Source organism: Macaca fascicularis, chromosome X, assembly GCF_037993035.2.
Source record: "Macaca fascicularis isolate 582-1 chromosome X, T2T-MFA8v1.1".
Classification (NCBI taxonomy): Eukaryota; Metazoa; Chordata; class Mammalia; order Primates; family Cercopithecidae; genus Macaca; species Macaca fascicularis.
The window spans coordinates 15,445,682-15,469,019 of NC_088395.1; the positions used below are offsets into that span (position 1 = coordinate 15,445,682).

At 40.2% G+C, this 23,338-nt stretch overlaps 1 protein-coding gene and 1 pseudogene across 8 annotated transcripts in view; both read right to left on the bottom strand.

The window, feature by feature from the left end:
* Nucleotides 1-2,157: 2,157 nt before the first annotated feature.
* Nucleotides 2,158-23,338, bottom strand: part of CLTRN (collectrin, amino acid transport regulator) — a 53,032-nt gene continuing 31,851 nt past the window's right edge. For 4 of the 8 annotated variants that reach the window (XM_074029073.1, XM_074029074.1, XM_074029075.1 and 1 more), the window contains 3 exons: nucleotides 20,135-20,248; nucleotides 14,469-14,663; nucleotides 2,158-2,967 (listed from right to left, as the gene is read on the bottom strand). In XM_074029073.1, the coding sequence (XP_073885174.1) occupies nucleotides 2,811-2,967; nucleotides 14,469-14,663; nucleotides 20,135-20,248 (466 nt within the window). In that variant the 3' untranslated portion in view covers nucleotides 2,158-2,810. Of the gene's footprint in view, nucleotides 2,968-14,468; nucleotides 14,664-15,742; nucleotides 15,799-20,134; nucleotides 20,249-23,338 lie in introns of those variants that run through there. The other 4 variants (XR_012429822.1, XR_012429824.1, XM_074029076.1 and 1 more) reach the window with 2 other exon arrangements.
* Nucleotides 20,259-22,997, bottom strand: LOC141409375 (uncharacterized; annotated as a pseudogene).

A 23,338-nucleotide genomic window follows, 5' to 3' on the forward strand; every position in this document is an offset into this window, starting at 1 on the left:
TTAGTGTGAAGATACAAACATACAAACAAGTAAATAAAATGAAGTGTTATAATCATTACAAATAAAAATGCGTAGACATAAATTACAAAGCAATCGTTAACTATATCTGGTTGGAGGTCAAGGGCAAAGTGAAGTGGGTTACAAAAATGTTTATGGAGACAAGACTGCATTAGGACTTCTGTGGGCCCTAAAACACTCTTGCCTTTGTGGTCCCCTTCCTCCATAGAAAACATATTTAAAAATAATAATCATAGTACAATGAGATGAGTATAATTATCTGGGTGTTCTAGCAGCACATATCCTGGATGTCTGGCAAAGACTTCCTCAGATCAAAATGTTTACGTGAGAAAGACCCTAAGAACAAGGTACAAGAGTGGCTGAGAGGTAGGGTAGAGAAAACAGCCTGTTCAAAAGCTGGGAAGTGAGAGATCTATGTATGACTGGATGGAAAAGACAGAGAACTTGTGAGAGATGAAGATAGGGAGGGAAGTGGAGGTGGAGGGGGTGTCAAACTTTAGCAGGCCCTGTGTTAAGGGGTGTGGCTTTAGCCTAAGGATAATGATAAGCCATTTAAAAGTGTCTATATTAGGAATTAACAGGACCAGGTTTACATTTGGGGCATTCATTCAGGCTGTATCACAGACAATCGACCGGTAGATATTCTAGGGGGACCTCTGGGCTCCCTCTTCTAAGCCAATACACCCATCCCTAGCAGCTAAGAATACTGGCTATTGAAGGCTCACAGCTGAGTCCTTCAATGGGAATTGCATCCAGCCACAGTGAACTGCCTTTTTCAAGGATAGACCCTCTCCCAGAAGGCACCCACAGGCATACCTGGTCAATGTGGAGATACAAAGGCCCTGCTCCCTTAACTCAATCAGGAATAGCCCCAGCTCCCGAGCTTCCAGAAACATTAGCTGAGGCTTCTATTGTAACCATGTTTCTGGTTGTTTCTCCCTCTGCCTAATCCTACTCTATTTGTTACCTGTTGCTGCCACAAACTCAACAGCTTAAAAAAATACACGTTTATCATCTCACAGTGTCCATGGTCAAGAGTCTGGGTACAGCCTAACTGGTTCTTCTGCTCAGGCTGCAAAGCGTAGGTCAGACTGCATTCTCATCTGGAGATTTGAATGGGGAAAAATCTGCTTCCAAGCTTACTCCAGTTGTCAGAATTAATTTCCTTGTTGTAAGACTGAGGATTCCAGCTTCTTGATGGCTGTTGGTTGGAGGCTGTCCTTGGTGCCTACAGGTCACCAGCAATTCCTAGAGCAAGCTTGTCTAACCTGTGGCCTGCGGGCCGCCTGCAGCCCAGGGCAGCTTTGAATGTGGCCCAACACAGATTCGTAAACATTTTTGGTGAATTTTGTTTAGCTCATCAGGTATCGTGTTCGTGTATTTTGTGTGACCCAAGACAATTCTTCTTCTTCAAATTTGGCCCACGGAAGCCAAAAGATTGGACACCTCTGTCCTAGAAGCTGACCACAGTTTCTGTCACATGGGGTTTCCCAACATGGCCACTTAGTGAATCAAGACAGCAAGAAGATCTCAGAAACAAATCTGCTAGCAAGACAGACTCAGATATAATATAAAGTAATTGCAGGAGTGTGACATCTCATCACCTTTATTGTATTCTATTCATTAGAAGCAAGCCACAGGTACCATACTCACTGAAGGGGAGGGCATTATATGAAGGCGTGAATACCAAGAGATGGGAATGATGGGAGCCACCTTAACATCTGTCCACCACACTTTGCCTTCCTCACTTCTTAAAGGTGTATCTCCTGAGCACATGCCCCAATAAACCTGCTGTATGCAGCTACCTATCTTAGAGTTTGTATGCAAGGAGGCACACTGGAGGCAGGGAAGTGAGTTAGAGACTACTGCTGTAACTTTAACTATGGGTGATAGTGGTGGGAAATTGAGTAGCAAATTTTATTTTCATTAATAAATGTATAATCCTTGTTCTTAGAATTTAGAATTATTCATGCCCTATCTGGAAATAGAATCAACCTAAAAACTACAAGGTGTCTTCAAACAAGGATACACACAACAAAAATAATTCATTTCTAGGGCTGTAGAGCAGACTAAAGATAACCAATAAAAACAAGACTATGTTCCACAGTGTGAAAATAAATTTCAGACCGCAATCAGTCATACAATCAAAAAGAGATGATTATTACTTTATTAAGTTAGCACAGATTGGACTTTTACAAATTGTAGAAATGGTCAACAAATAGAATTATCCTATTAGGGGCTGATATTCAGAAAATATATAAGCAACTGTTGGTGTGATAACAGGATAAAATTCTACCCTGTATATCAATACTTTCATTTTTAGCCATCCATTTACAATAATTACTTCTCACTTTTGTTTACTTAGTCATATGCAGAGTGATATAAGTGATCATCAAAAAGGATCCATTTTCAATGATTTCTACACCATGTTATATGTATTCTCCACTGGAAAATTTATTTTTCCTTAGGTCTTTGAAGTGTGAAAATATATATATAGTCCTGATCTTATTTCTAAAAATGCTTAAATCAATAACTACAAATACCACATGACCACATTTATACACTATATTGTCAGAAAAATATTTTAGAATATTTTGAGTCGCCAATAGCTTATGATTTCAGTGGTGTTTGTGGGTATAATTGATTGCTTTTCAGTTTCAAGCACATTCAAAATTTATTACAAAAGAAGAATGGTGAAACAAAATATATGATCTGCTCTTGGTATTTCAGGATGCTCAGCAGTCACACAGAAACAAATGTTTAATTTCTTGAGGAAGCAGAACAACAGCCCTTCAGAGAGGGGTGAGCCTCTCATCCTCTGTCATGAAGGCATCATTAATGTGCCCTCCCTTCATGTCCAGGGGATCACAGGGGATGCCATTTTCAATTGTGTTCATGTTTTCACACTTATCTTCAGCGTCATCCACTTCAGATGGTTCTTTGTTCTTTCTAAAAGCACATAAAAAAGAGTGATTGGCTTCTAGAAGGACCATAACCATGGTTGCATATGGTCTTCTGTACGAACATGGAGAACAGGAAGGGAATAGGAACCTTAGAACAATGAAATAATTAATGATATTGTGTAATTTTCAAACAAATTTCAAAGACCATAAAGAGTTGGTGAGGTGAAAAGATACTATCAAGATGAGAAGTCTGTATAGATGACATATACATAGTGATCAAAACAAGTGGTCTTATTTAGAATACTAAAATCAATATAGATGAATATGTATATGAATGAATATGAGTGTATATGTACATATATACACATAGACATTCACACACACAAATTGCATGAAGTAATGTGAATAAAATGTATAGTAAATTCGCAAGTTTAAAATCCATCTCTAGGAGAACAACTCAATAACAATTGAATTGTTAAAAGTAATAAATTCCTCTCATGGGATTTGACAAATTAATGGTCTGAAAATGTTGAGTGAAAAACAAATAGAAATGAGCTATCAGAAAGCAAATTAACATTACTTGGTAGAAAATAAGTACTATAACTTCAGAAATTGCTGCTTGGCTCTACTCATTACAAAATAGTTGTGTTAATTTGCAAGTCACAATTTCGGAACTCAGAGCACATTTTCCCTAACTACTTTACAACCTGTAGTTATAATTCCAGGTCACTCCAAAAATTCCATATGACAGGATAAATTTTTGAGTTTCTCATAGTTTCACCCTTTGTAGACCTTGCTCACTCCAACCCAAGTAATATGCAGATCTGTAATATTTCTTTGGAGTGTGGAAAACTGTAGACTCAAATTCAAAGGGTTTTCCTGTCTTTTGTGAAAGACTAAAACAATGAGACAATTATGTTTGATATCATGCAGTAAAAGAAAAAAGAGAGGTGGGTGCCTCTAGGCAACCAAAAGAAGGAGGGGTTTCCCTAAGGCTTATCACAGGTTGGATGCTGGAGCACCACTCCATGGTGACACCATAGAGGAATGATGTTAGGCATGAGGCTCCTGGACTTGCAAAGGATTCTCTTGTCCCACGAATTTGTGGAAATGCCAAATAGCAGAAACGAAGAGATCATCTGGCTGAGATGTTAGGCACTGCAGTGGTGACCAGGGTAAAGTCCCACCACTATGGGAGTCCCTCAAGACCTTGGTGAGTCTCTAACAGGTGAGGAGATGGTGAAGGTACCCCAATGATGACTGAGATGGAATTCTTATTAGTCCTGCATGAGAATGTGCTTTAAAGAAGATGGTGGAAGAAAGTGGAGAAAAGAGAAAGCCCTTTTTTTATAGAAGAATGCCAACGAATATAGAAAGAGTAATAGGAACAGAAACTCACCACTATAATAATAATTGATTCTGATGATGATTATCAATGGATACTAAACCATTATGTGAGGGATGGTTGGAGAACAGGATATTCACATGGTCTCAAGATATCACCCCCATAAGCAAAATATTAATTATAAAAAGACACTTGTATTTTGCCAAAAGAGAAATCTAGTGAAAATTTCCAACAATGAAAAAAACTGACAAGTCTGTCCTGATGTGATACACTGAGTAAATCACATATATGTTTTTCCTGTGTTCCAGCCCCACCCCTTCCAATTTGTTTTGACCTGAATCTCATAATGAGGAGCTTAATCAGAAAAATCCAAATTTAAAAATGTTTTGCAAAACAGCTGATCTGGACTCAGCACAGAGTAGGCATTCAACTCTATGGGTGGATGAATCAATGAAAGTAGATTAATGGCTGACTGGCTGGATAATAAATATATGGATGGGTAGAAGATGGGTGGGTGGCTGAACAAATGATGAAGGGTGGATGTATAAAATAATAAATGAATGTAGTTCAATTGCTGGTTGGCTAGATGATAAATTAATGGCTGGCTGGCTGACTGGATGGATGGATGGATGGATGGATGGATGGATGGATGGACAGATGATAGATGGTAGACTGAACAATTAGATGTATGTATGTATGGACTAACGTTGTAGGTAAAGTTACTCAGGCAGTAGCCCTAGGTAGACCTTGAATGGGCTTTACCACAAGAAATAAGGAAGGAAGGAAGGCAGGAAGAAAGGAAGGAAGGAAGGAAGGCAGGAAGAAAGGAAGGAAAGAAGGAAGGGAATTTTACACACAAGAAATTTCTTATATCTCTTGTATTTTAGGCTTTGCTGATGGTTTATTAAATAATTTCAAATAGTTGTTCATTTAAAACAAAGATAAAGTAGAATTCCCATTCTGTAGATCCCAATGTCATCATTTGAAAGTATTTTATCATTGCATATGCCACCATTAAATATCACAATTAGACACAATAGGCAATCACTGAATTGCAGATGCCACATTTTAAACATTTATTAATAAAACTTCTGGCCCAATGCTGGGTTGAAAGTCAGGAGTTGTGGTCCTAGAGACCTAGTGAAAGACAGGCTGCTATATTTTTCCATCCTTGGGGTGAAGACACAGCACTGGCCATGCCAAGCATCAGCAATCAGCAATCAGCATGGGTTGGGGTGGACATAGATTTTAATGTGATGAGAGGATCCTCCCAGGTGAAATTACCCACCAGAGGATTAAAACACTTTGGTTCCTCTTCCTGTAGATAGGTGTATTGTCACTTTCCACATCCTCCAGAAAGCAAAGGACATCGACATTCTATAACCATCAATCACATCACTTCCATTCATACTATCCAACATTCACTAACAGCTACATTTTGAGTGTCTACTATGTGTATGGAAGAAATACAGTTCTTGTCCTAAAATGAATTCAATGAAAGGGAAAAATGCCATATACACTTATCCTCCCTCTCCCCATTTTAATGCTTTATAAGAGAGAGGAATGTTTCTTCTAAAGATGAAACTGTAAGTAGCAAATGTCTATAAATTATCATTAAAAATGGCTATCTCATGTAAATTCCCCCAAAATCACTCCTCACTGGGCTCGGAGTGAATAATTTTCCACAACAATAAATAGATTGTGGACAGCAAAATTTTACCCTGATATTTGTATATGTTAAGTATGAAACCTGTATTACAAACATTTTAGTAAAGGAAGCATTCTGAAGTAGGTGGCAATGCAACAATAGTCTTAGAAATAATGATTGCCGGTGCCTATTTTCCAGTTTCTTCAGTTAATAAAAAAAGTATTTATGGAGTCAGAAGAAAAATGACAAAGAGCTAGACATACATGATCATTACAAGGAATCTCGCTTCCCCCTTCCCAGCAACAAGGAAAAATGATTCATCAGGCATCACAAATGAATGGGGAAAAACTAAAAAGGAAGATGTAAACAAATGAGGACAAGTTTTTCTTCTTTAGAAGAAGAACAATATCTCAAACAAAAAGATTCCAAGGGGAATTGCTGTGGAAATTTATCAAACTGAGCTGTGTCAGTGACAAATTAGGTGCATATTGTTCTTTTACAACCTTAGATCCAGTTGCAGAGTCCTGGCATTGCTGGACTTTACAAATTGCAGTGTCAGGAACTTGCTGCTTGGTGGACATGATAAGCAGCTCAAAGGTTATCTAACAGTAATGTATCACTTTGTCACGTTTCATAGTGTTTGCTGTAATAAACTGATTCACTACCTGTGCGTTGCTTTTACTAAGAATAATAAAACTTAACTATCTTTCTGGATCATTCTGATTTGATGTTCTGCTAAAAACATGAGTTCTTTTTCCTGAAAACTAAAATCAAGTGTTAATTACTTATGCTATTCCTGCAATGTCAGGGGATTCAGGAAGAGGATGAAAAAACTGATTAAAATACCTGGAACGAGCTCCTAGGAGCCCTGAGAGTGAATATCTCTCATATATCTCATAAATATAGAGAGAAGAGGGGCAAAAGAGGGGAGAAAAGAAGTATCAGGTGTGGCCCTCAGAGCTAGGGGATGTTGAGGAACAGGGTTTGCTCTGTTTTAAGATAAAGTAAAGGTGCCAAAAGCAAAAAGAGTATTTCTGTCTCCCTTCTAACAAAATAGAGCTGACCGCCGGGCATGGGGGCTCACACCTGTAATCCCAGCACTTTGGAAGGCTGAGATGGGCGGATCACCTGAGGTCAGGAGTTCGAGGCCAGGCTGGCCAATATGGTGAAACCCCATCTCTACTAAAAATACAAAAATTACCCAGGCGCGGTGGCACATGCCTGTAGTCCCAGCTACTCGGGAGGCTGAGGCAACAGAATTGCTTGAACCCGGGAGGTGGAGGTTGCAGTAAGCAGAGTTCTCACCAATGCACTCCAGCCTGGGCAAGAAAGCAAGACTCCGTTTTAAAAAAAAAAAAAAAATAGAGCTAAAGAGGCCAGGTGTGGTGGCTCACGCCTGTAATCCCAGCACTTTGGGAGGCCGAGGTGGGCAGATCACAAGGTCAGGAAATCGAGACCATCCTGGCCGACATGGTGAAACCCCCTCTCTACTAAAAATACAAAAAAATTAGCCAGGCGTGGTGGCGGGCGCCTGTAGTCCCAGCTACTCGGGAGGCCAAGGCAGGAGGATGGCGTGAACCTGGGAGGTGGAGCTTGCAGTGAGCCAAGATCGTGCCACTGCACTCCAGCCTGGGTGACACAGCGAGACTCTGTCTCAATAAATAAATAAGTAAATAAAGCTAAAGAGCCAAGATCCAAGCATAGCCAGAAAGACAATAAAAGACAGACAAATATGATTTTCAAACAGGACAGAATCAATTACTGGGGAATTGAGACTGTCCTCAGAATCACTCTGGATGATTCTGGGGGAAAATAGGGTTACTGGAATGATTTGAGGGGGCACTGTAGCACAGTGAGATTGATGGACTTTGAAATCAAACCTATCTGGTTTTAAATCCTGTTACTATTACTTTTTAACCATGTGACTGTAGGCAAGTTGCTTTACATGTGCCATATAATAGCAATGATAATGCTAATGATAATATTAAGTATTTATTACATGGTAGAAATCAGACTAGGCGTTTTGTATACACCATCTCACTTAATTCTTACTGCGATATTATGCATATTTTATTATCACTGTTTTTCAAATCCATTGTTTTAACCACTCAACCACGACTACGTGCCTCATCCCTGTTTTTCAGATGAAGGAACTGACACTCAAATATGCAGAGTAACTTGTCTTTCAGAATGAAACAAGATTGGTGAAAGGAGTTGACCTAGAACTCTATTTACTCTCCCCAGGCTTTACTCAACACACTTACATTAGATTTTTATCAGGTATGTATATTTAAGAACAACAAAGAAAAACACTTGCTATATTCGCTATGACATTCTCATTTTATTTACAGCTCTATTTTTAAGACTATTCATTTAATTAAGACTTTGTAAGAATGTGAAGTTTCAGGATGTAAAAGTGTTGACTGAGCCACATCCCCTTGTGTGAAAAACAAGATTTGTGAAAATCCAAATGCATTTTTATTTACTATTGACCTTATGGGAATAGAAGTATAACTAGAAACAAACCAAGCAAATTTACTAATGACTCTACTCAGCTGGGAGCATTAGCTAGGGTTCTATGTCCTAAGTCTTTGACCTGGCTTTGTTACTATAAGATTATAATCTCCTTCTAGGCAAGGACCATCCATGTTATTTATGTTTGTCTCATCTACAATACATACTATAGCTCCTATCACAGAATGAATGGTCAATAAAACAATAAAATATTTTTACTTATCTGGGCTCTGGTTTCTGGAGGGTTGGACTTGAATCATTGTTAAGGTCCCTTCCTAAGACCCAGTTGTGATCTTAGATCCAATTAAGGTCTAACATTATAACAGTCTATTTATATACTGGATTCAATATCAATTCTAGTATGTACATGTAAATCTGAAATTGTGCTGTGTCCATGACTCTCCTTATAAACCACAAAGTTCCAGGTTATATAAAATTAGCACTTTATAACTGCTTTTTATGATCATGCTAGTAACTTTAATAGATATAGCACTTTCTAGCATGTAAACCACTAGGTATATTCTCTGATTTTGTCTTCTCATCATTACACTATTTAAGAAAATATTGTCATCATTTTCCTTATGTGACCTGCTCAAAGACACAGCTAACAAATGCCAGAGCCTGAGACTGGAAACCAAAACCAAGAGTCTTAGTTTAGTGCTCTATTAAAACACACATCACATTATCAACTTCATCACCATCACCATCATCACCATCACTATCACTATCACCATCATTATTATCACTACCATCATAAAATTGACCATATAACTAACATATCTACTTCTAGGCTGTGGCTAGACACTAAATCTAGTAGAGACATTATTGTGAAGTATATGCAGTTCGTCTTGGTTGCCTTCCCACTTGTTCTGGTCCCTGATTGTTGCCCCAAATTTTAAAAATCACTTCTCCAAGTTTTTTCCTTCAACGAATCTCTCATTTCCACAAACTGCTATTCTCAACTAGAGGGCAATAAAGAAGCAACCTCTTCTAGGTACTTCACAAAGAGGTGGCAGCTGTAATGGTGTGCTACATCTGGCTGGTACGGCTTTTCAAGGGCTGATTGCTAAATACTCAGAATTTTTCAGCCTTGATGGGAAACTGGCAAATGCTACAAATCAGGGTATTTTTTAGATAGAGAGCTGGTTAACCAATTCACCACTATTGTGGTGACCAGTAGACCTCATAGGATTACTTGCATTTTAAAAAAGTGTTTATTCAGCATGGTAGTGGCATCAAAACAGACACATAGACCAATGGAACAGAACAGCAAGGATAGAAATAAATCCATGCATTTATGGCCAGCAGATCTTCAACAAAGGTGGCAAGAACACACAATGAGGAAAGAACAATCTCTTCAATAAAAGGTGTTAGGAAAACTGGATATCTAGATGCAAAAGAATGAAACTGGATTGTTGTCTCACGCCAAATACAAAAATCAACTCAAAATAGATTAAAGAATTAAACATAAGACCTGAAACTGTAAAACTACTAGAAGAAAACATAGGAGAAAAGCTCCATGACATTGGTCTGGGTAATGACCCCAAAAGCACAAAAACAAATTCAAAAATAGACAAATGGAATTTACATCAAAATAAAACATTTCTGCACAGCAAAGGAGTTAATATCCAAAAATACATAAGAAACTCAAACAACTCAATAACAAGAAAACAAATAACCCAATTTAAAAATGGGCAAGGATGTGAATAGAAAATTTTCAAAAGAAGACATACAAATGGCCAACAGGTACATGAAAGAATGCTCAATACCACTATCACCAGGGAAATGCAAATCAAAACCACAATAAGATACCACCTCATACCTGTTAAAATACCTATTATCAAAAAGACAAAACATAGCAAGCGTTGGTGAGGATGTGGAGGAAAGGGAACCCTGGTACACTACTGCAGGGAATGTAAATTAGTACAGCCATTATGGAAAACAGTATGGAAGTTCCTCAAAAAATAAAAAATAAACTACCATATGATCCAGCAGTCCCACTCTGAGTATATACCCAAAAGAATTGAAACCATTATATCAAAGAAATTTCTGCACTTTTACGTTCAACCCAGCACTATTCACAACAGCTAAGGTATGGAATCAACCTAAGTGTCCATCAATGAATGAATGGATAAAGAAAATGTGGTACGATGAAATACTATTCAGCCTTCAAAAAGAAGGAAATCCTGACATTTGTGACAATACCGATGAACCTGAAGAACAGTATGCTAAATGAGGTAAGCCAGGCACAGAAAGACAAATGTCACATGGTCTCATTTATTTGTAGAATCTAAAAAAGTTGAATTTATACAAGCAGAGAGTAGAATGGTGGTTGCCAGGAGCTGGCGTGGGTGGGGGGAGATGTTGGTCAAAGACACAAAGTTTCTCTTAGACAAAACGAATAAGTTTGGGCAATCTACTGTACAGCATGATGACTACAGTTAATAATTATGTACTGCATACTTGAAAATTGCTAAGAGAGTAGATCTTAAATGCTTGCCCCCTAAATTAAGTATGTGATCTCCTCCCCTAAAATAAGTATGTGAAGTGATGAATATGTTAATTATTTGATTTAGCCATTTCATAATATATACATATATCAAAACATCACCTTATATACCATAAATATATACAACTTTTATTTGTTAACACCACCTTAATAAAATAAAACAAGCATTTAATAAAATCCAAGCAATGAGCTGGTGAATTGGAGAAGTTTCTACAGTATGATGGAAAATACCAAGATATTTTCCACAATATCTTGGTGGAAAAGAGATCCTTTCCCAGCACCTCTTAATCATAGCAATAGGTTAAGCTGATCTTGGATAATAATAATTACTGTTTATTTACTGCACACTATATCCTAGGTACTTTATACACATTTATGTCAGTCAATCCTCATGAAAGCCCTGTGAAACATCATCTCCCTGTTGCAGAGGGAGAAACTGAGATCCCTGGAAATCAGGTGACTCAACTAAGATTATATAGGTAAAGGGAATAGCTGGTATTTGAGTTTACCTAGTCTGGGCTCCATTGGTTGCATACTTGCCACTCAGTGTCCCTGAATAACTAATATAATGGTGTTATTGGCAAAGATAACAGAATTGCTAAAGCTTTGCTGAGAAATTTCCTCAATAGTAAGTTTAAATATATATATGTGTGTTAGATGACTCTGGCACTCTTCTCCATAGAAGCAGAATGGTGACTTAGATAATCCCATGGTCCTTCCAGGTCTTCTAAGTTTAAGATTCTGTACCACACACATATACACCATGGAATACTATGCAGCCATAAAAAAGGATGAGTTTGTGTCCTTTGTAGGGACATGGATGCAGCTAGAAACCATCATTCTCAGCAAACTATCGCAAGAACAGAAAACCAAACACCGCATGTTCTCACTCATAGGTGGGAACTGAACAATGAGATCACTTGGACTCAGGAAGGGGAACATCACACACCGGGGCCTATTATGGGGAGGGGGGAGGGGGGAGGGATTGCATTCTGAGTTTTACCTGATGTAAATGACGAGTTGACGGGCGCTGACGAGTTAATGGGTGCAGCACACCAACATGGCACAAGTATACATATGTAACAAACCTGCACGTTACGCACATGTACCCTAGAACTTAAAGTGTAATTTAAAAAAAAAAAAGATTCTGTACCACAAAAACTATGTTCATTATTACCTAATGTATGGGTTAGATTGTTGAACATTCCTTTGACCGTCTTCCTTGAAACTAAAGGTTTTGGGGGCAACTTCTATCTTTTCTATGATTAGAAAGGGCTTTCACTGCAATTTTCAGGGCTCTCCCCACTTCAGACTGCACCCTCTCCTCACATTTGAAAGAACATTTTGTCCAGGAGAAACCCACCACAAATTGTGTCAAACTTAAAACACAACAAACAATTTATCTTCAGAAGGTTGTCATAATTTTCCTGATTATATTTGCTAATTATCGACGCTCTCCCGGTTTACACAAGAGATTTGTCCATCTGCTTTCCCAGTTTGAACATGAAATAAATTTGTGAAGGCAAGTTTGTGACAACAGCTTCACTTCTCCCAGGCAACAAATTATGATGCTACACACTCAATTATTATATTACTGCAGAATCTGCTCAGAAGGAAAGAGATAGCTAATCTCAGCACAAACTAGCTGAAAGACCAGCAAATGGCAAGATCATAAAATAACAGTAACAGCTAACACTTACTGAGCACTCACTGTGTGCCAGATACCACTCTAAGCACTCTATGTATTAACTCTTTTTATCCCACCAAGTTAATTATTTCCAGTACGCCTCACTGTCACTCTAGAAAAGTTATCTATTTGCAAACAGTAAAGATAAACTTCCAGCTTGACTCTAACACCACAAATTATATTCTCCTAAGCTCAGTTTCCCTGACTTATTGTGCTTGCTTCCTGATATCCATACAGTTAACAGATTATATACAAGGGCAGAATCTAAGAGATAAATACATTGGGTCTAAGCAATCTATCTCCAGAGTCCATTCTTCTAACTCCTACACTATATTGTACAAGTGAGGAAATTAGAAACCAAGTAGATGGAGTGAATTCACTAACGTTACAGTTGTTAGAACACAGAATCACAGCATCTCAAGATTAATATAAAACAAAAATATTAAACACAGGTATTCAAGCATTGCATGAGAATATTTCTCAATATTTTCAAAAGAAAAACCAAAACGAACATCTTGTACCAAGTCTCTTTACATTACATGTCATGCCAAGATCATCAAGAAAATCAGGTAAGTGTAACTGGATCCTAATCTTTGAATTTAATTTGAGGACTAGACACAAACCATATTTATTTCATAGCGTTTTACTTATCATTTGTGAATAAAATGACAAAGCCCAAGATTTAAAATTATTACCTTCTGTTAGTTACTAAGGTGAAATATGGAAAGTAGTAAACTTCAAGAGAAGCATTTAGTCAAACACATACTTAGCCAAACACATCCCACATGTCCCATGTAGGAACCGACACTTTTAAAAACCATGTCCCTGTTATTTTCAAATGCATGTCACTGTAATTACCACTTACCAGAATTCCTCTTCCTTAGTATCAGAAAGAAAGGTTTACAAGCATTAAAGTCTAGTGAAAAGCTGAGGATTTTTCCCACTTCTCCCCTGGATTAGAGGTACTGGTTAACAAAATCATGCTGAGAAATCCTGTCTCCTCTTCTTCTCCACTACCTCAGTAACTTCCCCACAGGTCTTAAATTCCCTCTTGAAGCAGTATCAATAATTTAGACATTGCAGTTTGCAAGTGCCCCCAGAATCTAAGTAAATGAACTCAAGAAGTGAAACTCTACCTATAAATTATTAAATTGAAAGCTCTCAAACTCAATGAATTAGAATAACGTGAGTATTTATTAAAATGCATCCCTTCAGAGATTCTAATTTAGTGGGTTTGCAGTAGGGCCAAGGAACCTACATGTTAAACGAGTATTCCAGGTGATTCTGGTGCTGAGAGTTGATTTAAAGGCCACGAGCAACACAGCTCTATTCAATATCATAGGCACACAAGGGATGAGTGTCCATCAAAGGGAGGGAAGTATAACAGTACAAAAGCATCTGGGACAAGATGGTAGTCCGCGTGCACTGGGCTAACAAGAGGTAAGCCAAGGTAGGGAGGCATGGAACTATGAAACTGCTGGCATTTGGATGTGGATGACTACCAAAGATTAACTCTGCCTACCCAAAAAGTCTGTTTAGCTCCTTATACCCAGCTTACAAAATCACAACACAGATATTAAAATTAAGCCTGGATATGAAACATTTATGTGGTACAGAATAGAAGGAAAGGTAGTCGTGGAAGGAGCCTAGTTAAGTAAGGGACATTGGACTCTCAAATATATCTGAAGACAAGAGCATAAGTGATATTTTTGAAAATCACCAATTTTTTCAAAGTTTCAAATTTAAGGCATCATCTTCAGCCAGAGGAAAATCTTCTCCTGATTTGTCCAAGTCATGAGGAAATAAGAAAATGCTCTTTCAATCACTCCTTTTAAATATCTTACCTTCTACGTTGCCAGATCCCTGATAAAATCAGTAGTGTAATTGCAACTATGACGATGCAAAATATCACACCAAATATAATAATCCAGATGGGCACAGATGGGTCCATGGGTGGTGCAAGTGTGGAAGGGATTTTCAAAAATTCCAGAGTTTGGTCATTTAGAAAGAAAGCACCGTTGATCCGGTTCTTGTTCATTCTAAAATGCAATGATAATTAAAAATAAACAAAATAAGACAGAAAAAAAAACTATTAAGACAAAGTACAAACCTGTTTCTCCATGATTATAAACATCTCTATAAACAAAGCATCCTCTTGGCAGGAGACTTCAAGTTGACTGGAAAGTTTGCTGAGGGCAATCATGCCACCGTTTCTCTTAAGTTACAACGCTAGCTGCCAGAGGGATGCCCATGTATCCACTGCTGCCCCCATTGTTGTGAATGTCCCGAAGTCCTGAGCTTTGAGCTCTGTCCACCATGTTTTACTTCCTGAGAGGTAGTAAGGTAGGAGGAGGGATTCGTCTCTGGAGGTAGGGCTCTGACCCTGGACCAAATTGAGGATGAACTAAAACAGAGCTGGGGGGTGGGGGGAAGCAGCTTTCCATCAGACACGCCCACCAGTGTGCCATGTCAGTTTACCATTGCCATGGCAACACCTGGGAGTTACCACCCCTTTCCATGGCAATGACGTGATGACCCCAAAGTTATTACCCTTCCCTATAAATTTCTGCATAAACTGCTCCTTAATCTACATGTAATTAAAAGTGGGTATAAATATGACTGCAAAATTGCCCTGAGCTGCCAGTCTCTGCCTACAGGGTAGTCGTGCTCTGCAGGAGCAGTCACAGAGCAGTAACATCACCGGAGCTGTAATACTGCCTCTTCAATAAAGTTGTTTTCTTCTACTTCTGGCTCTCTCTTGGATTCTTTCCTGGGCAAAGCCCAGAATCCTCATGGGCTAAGCCCCAGTTTGGCTTTCACCTGTCCTGTGTGAGTAGCATCTAGATTAGAATGACAAAGCTCTATTTAAGGTGGCTTACATAAATATCACAGCCCCCAAAAGTAAAATTACATGTAAAATATGGGTGATGAATAGGAGAAGTAAAGAAAACCAGAAGCTAAAAAGAAAACATGAACCAGGAGTGGCTTCAAATTCATCAACTTGATCTTGATCTTTTTTTCATTAATTCAACAAGCATTTGCCAAAAACTTACTAAATATCAAATACTATGCTAGATGCTGGAGATACAATGTGAAATTAAAATATCAAGGAGCTTACGGTCTAGAAGGGTGACAGATTAGTAGATCCACAACCACGGTGCAGTGCAAAATGTTCTGTGAAAGAGGCAAATACGGGCACAGTGTGAGCAGAGGGAAGGGCCAAGTACACCACTGTGAGAAGTCAGAGCTGCTTTGCTGTGGAGGCCATTTTTGAGCTCGTTTTGAGGAACAAGGAGGAGTTTATAGACCAAAGTATGTAGTGAGCACAGGAATGGAGACAGGGTAAAGTAAGACTTGTTCAGCAAACTGCAAGTAGTTCCATAGGACTAAAGACAAGTAATGATTTAGGAGTTCAAAAGCTTGGAAAATTGTTACTTTTCCTGGGAAATATCTGCATTTTTAGTGGTGGTGGCAGTAAAGGAGAGGTTGGTAGCAAAGACTTATTTAATTGAAACCAAATAAGTGAATTTCTAACTGTAAACTGGAGAGTCCTTGGAGATATTTTATGACCTTTACTGAATTCATATTACACAAGCTGCCTTTGTCTACCTCTAGAGCAGCCTTGGAAAACAGAAATATAATGTGAGCTTCATGTGACTTAAAAGTTTCTAGTAGCTGCACTAAAATAAACAGATGAAACTAATTTTAACAATGTATTTTTTGTCCAATATATCCAAGAAAATGTAATTTCAACATGTAATCAGTATCAAGTTGACTTTGCATTTTGTTTGTTTGTTTGTTTTTTGAGACAGGAACACTCATGGCTCTTTGCAGCCTCAAACTCCTGGGCTCAAGCAATCCTCCTGCATCAACCTCCCGAGTAGCTAGGACTACAGGTGTGTGCCATCACACCTGGCTCTGTTTGTGTGTGTGTGTGTGTGTGTAGACAGGGTCTCACTATATTGCTCAGGCTGGGGCTCCACATTTTATTTTGTACGATGTCTTTGAAATTTGGTTTATGTTTTACACTGTGAGCACACCTAACTTTGGATTAGTCACATTTCAGGTGCTTAATAACCACATTTGGCTGGTGGCTACGGTACTGGACAGCTCAAGTCTACAGCCTGATAGTATGGCTTGAGAATCTCTGCAGGCCAGCACCAGGCTATCAGGAAAGACCTCCTTTAGTAAATAAATATCTCTGCTGAGGCATGATTACTCATGGATGTGACAGTGAACCCTAGCCAGACAATCTACAACAAGGGATTTTTATCCAACAATGGAATATTTTATTTTGTCATAAACTAATACTGATCATCTGAGAGCACAAACTTTTCCACAAAATAATGAAACCCACTGCTAAGATATAACTCAGAGAAAAATGAAAAGTTGCTCTGCATTCTCATTCTAACTTCCTAGTTGGTTAACCCTTTGTTACTTGCTTACTCTAGGCTTGGAATGCATTCTATCACCTCGCAGACCGACTGGAAGTTCTAGCTCAGGTACATATTAAATCTGCTACACCACTGGAATCACCAATTGGCATCAAGCATCATGTATATCTTTCAGCCAAGAGTGGTGTTGAATTAAGCCAGGCCCTCACAAAAGTACTAAAACAGACATCTTGGAATTAGTTGGTCACTTCTTTACCTCATACCATGAATACTCTGTATTGGTAAAAAGTCCAGTACTCTGTTTTGCCCATTTCAACTATTTTACTTGAAATGATAATTCTGTAATTCTCATTCTGTTGGCTATTCCCACTTCCTAAATAGTTTATCCTGCTAGGACCTTTGAAATAGACATTTTGTGAACAAATTCATGTACTTCCTGGACCTTTACCCCATGCACTTTGTGTAAAATGACCAACCAATTCTGAGATGTCTGTTTTAGTTCTTTGTGTACTCTGGAAAACAGGAAAAATCACTGGATGTGGTGGCAGCATGCCTAGGTTCAAGTCCTCACTCTTTCTCTTTCTAGCATGGTGGCCTTCACAAATAAATTAATCTCCCTGAGCCTCAGTTTCTTCATTTATAAAGGAAAGATAATAATAATTACTCAAAAATTATTGGTGTTGGTTGGGTGCAGTGGCTCATGCCTGTAATCCCAGCACTTTGGGAGTCTGAGACAGGAGGATTGCCTGAAGCCAGTTCAAGGGCAGCCTGGACAACATAGCGAGACCCTGTCTCTACAAAAAAAAAAAAAATTTTAAATTAGCGAGGCATAGTGGCACATCCCCCTAGTCCCAGCTACTCAGGAGGCTGAGACAAGAGGATCACTTGAACCCCAGGAGTTCAAGGCTGCGTGAGCTACTATCATGCTACTGCACTCTAGCCTGGGCAACAAAGCCAGACTCTGTCTCTTAAAAAGAAAACAAAAAAATTGTTGGTGTCATTATTAAATGCCACAGATGCATAAGAACATTCCTTGTGAACCAAAAAGTGGTATGCAAATATTAGGTGGAACTAGTATTATTTTGCCCAATCACTTAGATTCTTCAGCCTTGAAATTCCTATTATTTGCTATCTAAGCACCATCTCCTTTTTTCACTCTATCCTTCCTTTGTAGTATAGTTTCCTTTATTTTCATCCAATCCTGATGTGCCCTACTAATTCCCTAACATAAATTCTCATTCTGTTGGCTATCCCCACTTCCTAAACAGATTCTCTTGCTAGGACCCTTGAAACAGACATTTTGTTGTGAACATATTCATGTATTAATACTTCCTGGACCTTCACCCTAAGCACTCACTCTTCCTTCTCCTATCAACTGAAGGCCTGGTTTAACCCAGTGCCTTCATTTTCCTTGTTGTAGCCCTCACAGATCACAAGACATGAATAAAATCTTTTTTCACATGAAGTATGATATTTTTAATTCTTACTCCCTAAGTGGTGAGAGTCTTAACAGTATTTTTAGTGGCAAAAGTGAAGAAGCAATTTAGTTCAAAGTTTCTTGTTAGGGAAGATTCAATCATTTCCCATTGGTATAAATCCTCAGTGCCTTTGCTTCAGCAAAAGAAACAGATGATGTTCACAAAAACCTTTGACATTTGATTATATACTCATTATCTTAAGTGTTAACATTTTACAGAGAGCTAATGAGTTATTCCAGTAGGTACTTATCCTTGGTAAAAATAATAATATGTATTTCAGTAACTTGTAAGTCTTTTGCGGGGAGAGCTACTTTGTTTTGTTCTAGTTTATTTCCTGAGCTCATTTTTTGAGTAGACCTTTCCCCAACATCAATCAAATGTGGTATTTGAAGTTTTGACACATACTAAATGCACAGTAATTGAAAGAAATACAAGTTGCATCCTATTAATTCTTGAAAGTCATGAATTCATTTCACTTTTGAGTTTCTTACGATCATAAGGAGGGAAGGAGTAAAACTGTCAGGAAGTAGGCCGGGCGCGGTGGCTCAAGCCTGTAATCCCAGCACTTTGGGAAGCCGAGACGGGCGGATCACGAGGTCAGGAGATCGAGACCATCCTGCCTAACCCAGTGAAACCCCATCTCTACTAAAAAATACAAAAAAAAAAAACTAGCCAGGCGAGGTGGTGGGTGCCTGTAGTCCCAGCTACTCGGGAGGCTGAGGCAGGAGAATGGCGTAAACCCGGGAGGCGGAGCTTGCAGTGAGCTGAGATCCGGCCACTGCACTCCAGCCTGGGCGACAGAGCGAGACTCCGTCTCAAAAAAAAAAAAAAAAAAAAAAAAAACTGTTGGGAAGTCGGGAAAAATAGTAAAATACTTGAAATGGGCACAACAGAGTACTGGACGTTTTCTTGATTGTTCTGTTGAGAGCACTGTTCTAGGCAATTTCCATCTCTTATGGTCTTTGAGCTATTTTGCAAATCCATAAGTTCTTGAAAACTAACATAATATAAATGATTCTTGTCCATAGAAAATCAAATGAACTGTGTCTAGTGGAACATAATCGGTTACTGCCTGAAAAATAGACTGATGCATCTTTCTGTAGATGCATTTTACCATTCCTCACTTTCTATATATGGGTGGTTCCTCGAAGTCTCCTTGAAAAAGGTTTTAACATCTTACTAGTGCCCTCATTAACTAATGAGATACTAAAAATTTTGATAGTAATAATGTTTAGTTTGCATGAGAGTCATGATTTTACCTTTTAAAAAAAAAAACTATCTTTTTAAAGTAAAGACTATATATTGACTGAAAAAGGTAAGCCATTGGGTCCCTAACTTCTGCTTACTCATTGCTGGTGGTACCACCACCCCCTCCAGCTGTGACAATAAAAATGTCTCCAGACATTGCCAAATGTCTCCAGATAGTGCCAAATGTCTCCTTGAAGGCAAAATTGCCCCTGGATGAGAACTACTGATCTATACTCATCTTTAACAGAAACTAACAAAATGAAATCTTTTACATTTTAATAAATAATTCATGTGTGAAACAGACAAAACTCTACAATATCTACTTTTAAAAACAGCTGAATTAATCAGCAAGTTGATCGACCAATAGAAGGCATATTTAAGGGTGATTACCTTATGGCTGTTTGCACCTCAACAGCAGGAAGGGTGTGATTTTTCGAAGGGTCTGTAACCACAAACCAGAATGATACCCTTTGGGTTACATTGCAAAGTAGGACATGGGAAATTCTGCAGACAGTGGAAAGAAAAACTATATTAGAAGAATATCATAACAAACAGTATTAAACCATTCACTCTGATGCTATTATTATCTTAAGAAACATTTTAGCTATGTTTAAAAAGTCATTTCTACCATTATGAAGAATGATCTCAGTAAGAAGAAAATCATAAAGGAAATTCCCATTGTTTCAAAATCCTATACTTGGGGATCATTCCTTATAGGGAATAATAGGGAATCTGCCAAAAAATAATAATAGTCAGTGGAGAGTATCAGGGATCTCATTCTCCATCACCGGTTGGTGTCAGCCTCTGTTTCCCCAATGCTTGGCCCTCTCTGAATCATAGAAACCTTTGGTATTTTCTCATTAAACTCTTTTTAGTACCCTGCCCATTCAGTCTTTCACCTCTCAGACCCAGAGAGGATCTGCTGCCCCCTTATGATTCAATACTTGCTCTGTCTGCATCTACTGTCTCTCTTCCACCCCAGCATCGGGGCCAAGACAAAAGACACCTTCTGTGTGTACTTTTGAAGAAAAAGTTCTCAAAAACAGTTTCTTTTACATTGCCTTGAACGAACCTCCAAACTTAAGCACTATAATCAATTCACCAGCAGTCTTCGAACTCTTTGTTTGGCAGTTACACACTTTTCAACTGCAAATTGGAAATGTGACTCACTCTCCTCTGTATTACCATTAAAAGTGAAAGGGGAGAAATGACAGTGTTCAGAGAGAGACAATTTATACATGGATATACTCAGGCTGGAAATTATAGGAAAGTCCATATAAAATCAACATTGCTAATGCTAAAACAAAACCTGATGGCTTTCCCAGTTTACTTAAGAGCAAAACTGCAAAAAGCAACATTAACATCCATCCTAGAAGAATCTGATACGAGTAAAGGATTTGTTTAGAGCATCCATGTGTATTGTGATCATTATCACACTGATCAAAGAGAGCACCCTTCTGTCAACAGGTATCTCCGGTTTTCAGGACCTGGCAGAAATTCTTCTGTGTTCTGCCTTTAAAGGTCAGGTACAAAAAAGTAGAGGCAGCTGCCAGGCCCCTTTTCCCAGAGCTAAGTGTCTGGGACCATGAGTGGGAAGGATTGAGGCTTGAACCTCCTTGGTCCGCCAGACAGCATGGGGCACCACCCGCCCGTTCTGCAGCTGCGCGCCGCAAAGCTCTGGCCTGGCCGTGGCCGCCTGCCCCATGCGACACTTGCTGGCCAGACCATACCCAGCACACGGCGCCTCTTGTTCTTTCGGACATTTTGATGCCAAGGGTCACTGGTCACTGAGCACTGACATTTGATCTCAGACCCTGACCGCAGATTTCGGAAACTTCTGGCACCCCAGTGTCTACTGAAAGGCCTCACCCACTGCCCTGCTCTCATGGGCAGCTACCTGAGCTGCTTCCTGGGCTGGCTCTGGGCCAGAAAGCTGCGCCCAGCCCAGAAGCACTGGGCTCTGCGGTCCAGGCCCTTCTTCAGCCCCCAGGTCCAGGAGAACTGCAAGGTCACCTACTTCCAAGGGAAGCACTGGGTCCGCACCCGGCCCCTCCCCACCGCTCCTCCCAGCTGGGACTACCCCCGCATCCGCATCCAGAGAGAGATGGTCCCCGCCCCCATCCGCCTCCGGAGATGGTCCCCCAGGCCTGGAGGTGCTTTCCCAGCAGGCCGCCGCTGCGGAGAAACATCAGGCCTGGTTTCTCCGAGGCTCGCGTGGCTTACGTGAAGTGGTGGCTTTGGACCGCCCGCCACTCCCCCAGCCTGTCCACAGCCTGGTGACTGTGAAAATCACCCCGCTAGAGCGCAGAGGGAGCCCGACACCCAGGCCATCTGCCTTCAAGCCTGTGATGAGAAACGGAGCGGCCCATTCCTTTGTGCCCAGGTCTAGGCCGCTGAGCAGAGGCCCCCACTCCCAGGCAGCGTTGTCTCAATCCTCCCTGGCGGCCGCCTGCCATTCTGCAGGATGTGCGGCTGCCAGGCGCCCGGTCGCCGAGTCACCGCAGGAGCGCTGGGCCTGCGGGCAGCACTGCCCTGACGCCTCAGGCTTGCCTGCGCCTGGAAGGAGGTTCGCCAGGGCGGCCATGAGCCTCTGAGCACACCCAGCCTGCTGCCCAGCTCCAAGAGTCAGGCCCCTGCCACCACCTCCTGAGCCTCCAGCCCTCAGCGCCTTCACCCTACTGACTGTGGTTCCACCCCCACACCAGCCACCGGCCCCACCAGGGCACTTTCCACCGCTCCAGCCGACCACTCAGCGAGCCCCAGGCCCACCTCTCCTCTCCCTTAAAACCCTTCCCTTTTCCTTGCCCATTCGCCCCTGCCCTCTCCCTGGGGACAGAAGGCATGCTTCTCCCCAGTTTCCCCAGTTTCTGCAATAAAATATTCGTTGTTGTTAATAATAATAGGTGTCTTTATTATAGAGATTGTCATATGCTTTCTTTCAAAGACGACACCATGGTTTCTCCAGCTTGGCACTAGTACTTGGGCCAGATGGTGCTTTCTTGTTGGTGGGGGGAGGGGAGGAGGGGGACGCTGTCCTGTGCATTGCAGGGCCTTAGCAACATGCCTGGCCTCTCACCTCTAGGTGCCAGCAGTACACTCACAGTCCTGACTATCAACAATGGCTCCAGGCGTTGCCAAATACTCCCTGGGAGGGTAGAGAGGTCAGAAGTCATACTGGTGGAGAACCACTGAGGATCAGTGACCTCTAGTGGCAGAAACAGGCAAGCCTAGTCCCCCAAAATGTGCGGTTTTGTAATACATACCAAGACGCAGGGACAAACCAAATGAAGTGGCCCATGCTGGACAGAAAACATTTTCACCAGTTTTCTAGAATGCTTGGGGTGTGAATGATTCCTGTGGTCTGGTCTTACCAGCAATCAGGAAATGCAAAATTGTTACAAATGAGCTACTATTTTAAACTTTTCAAACTGGCAACAATTTAAAAGTTAAATAATACCAAGGGCTGGTAAAGACGCATGGAATTGGAATCCCAGGTGACGCTGTAGAAGCAAGGAGTGCAGCCACTCTGGAACGGCGTTTGGAAGTGATTCCTAGAACAGAAAATGCAGCTACCAGAACCCCTGGGGCACACAC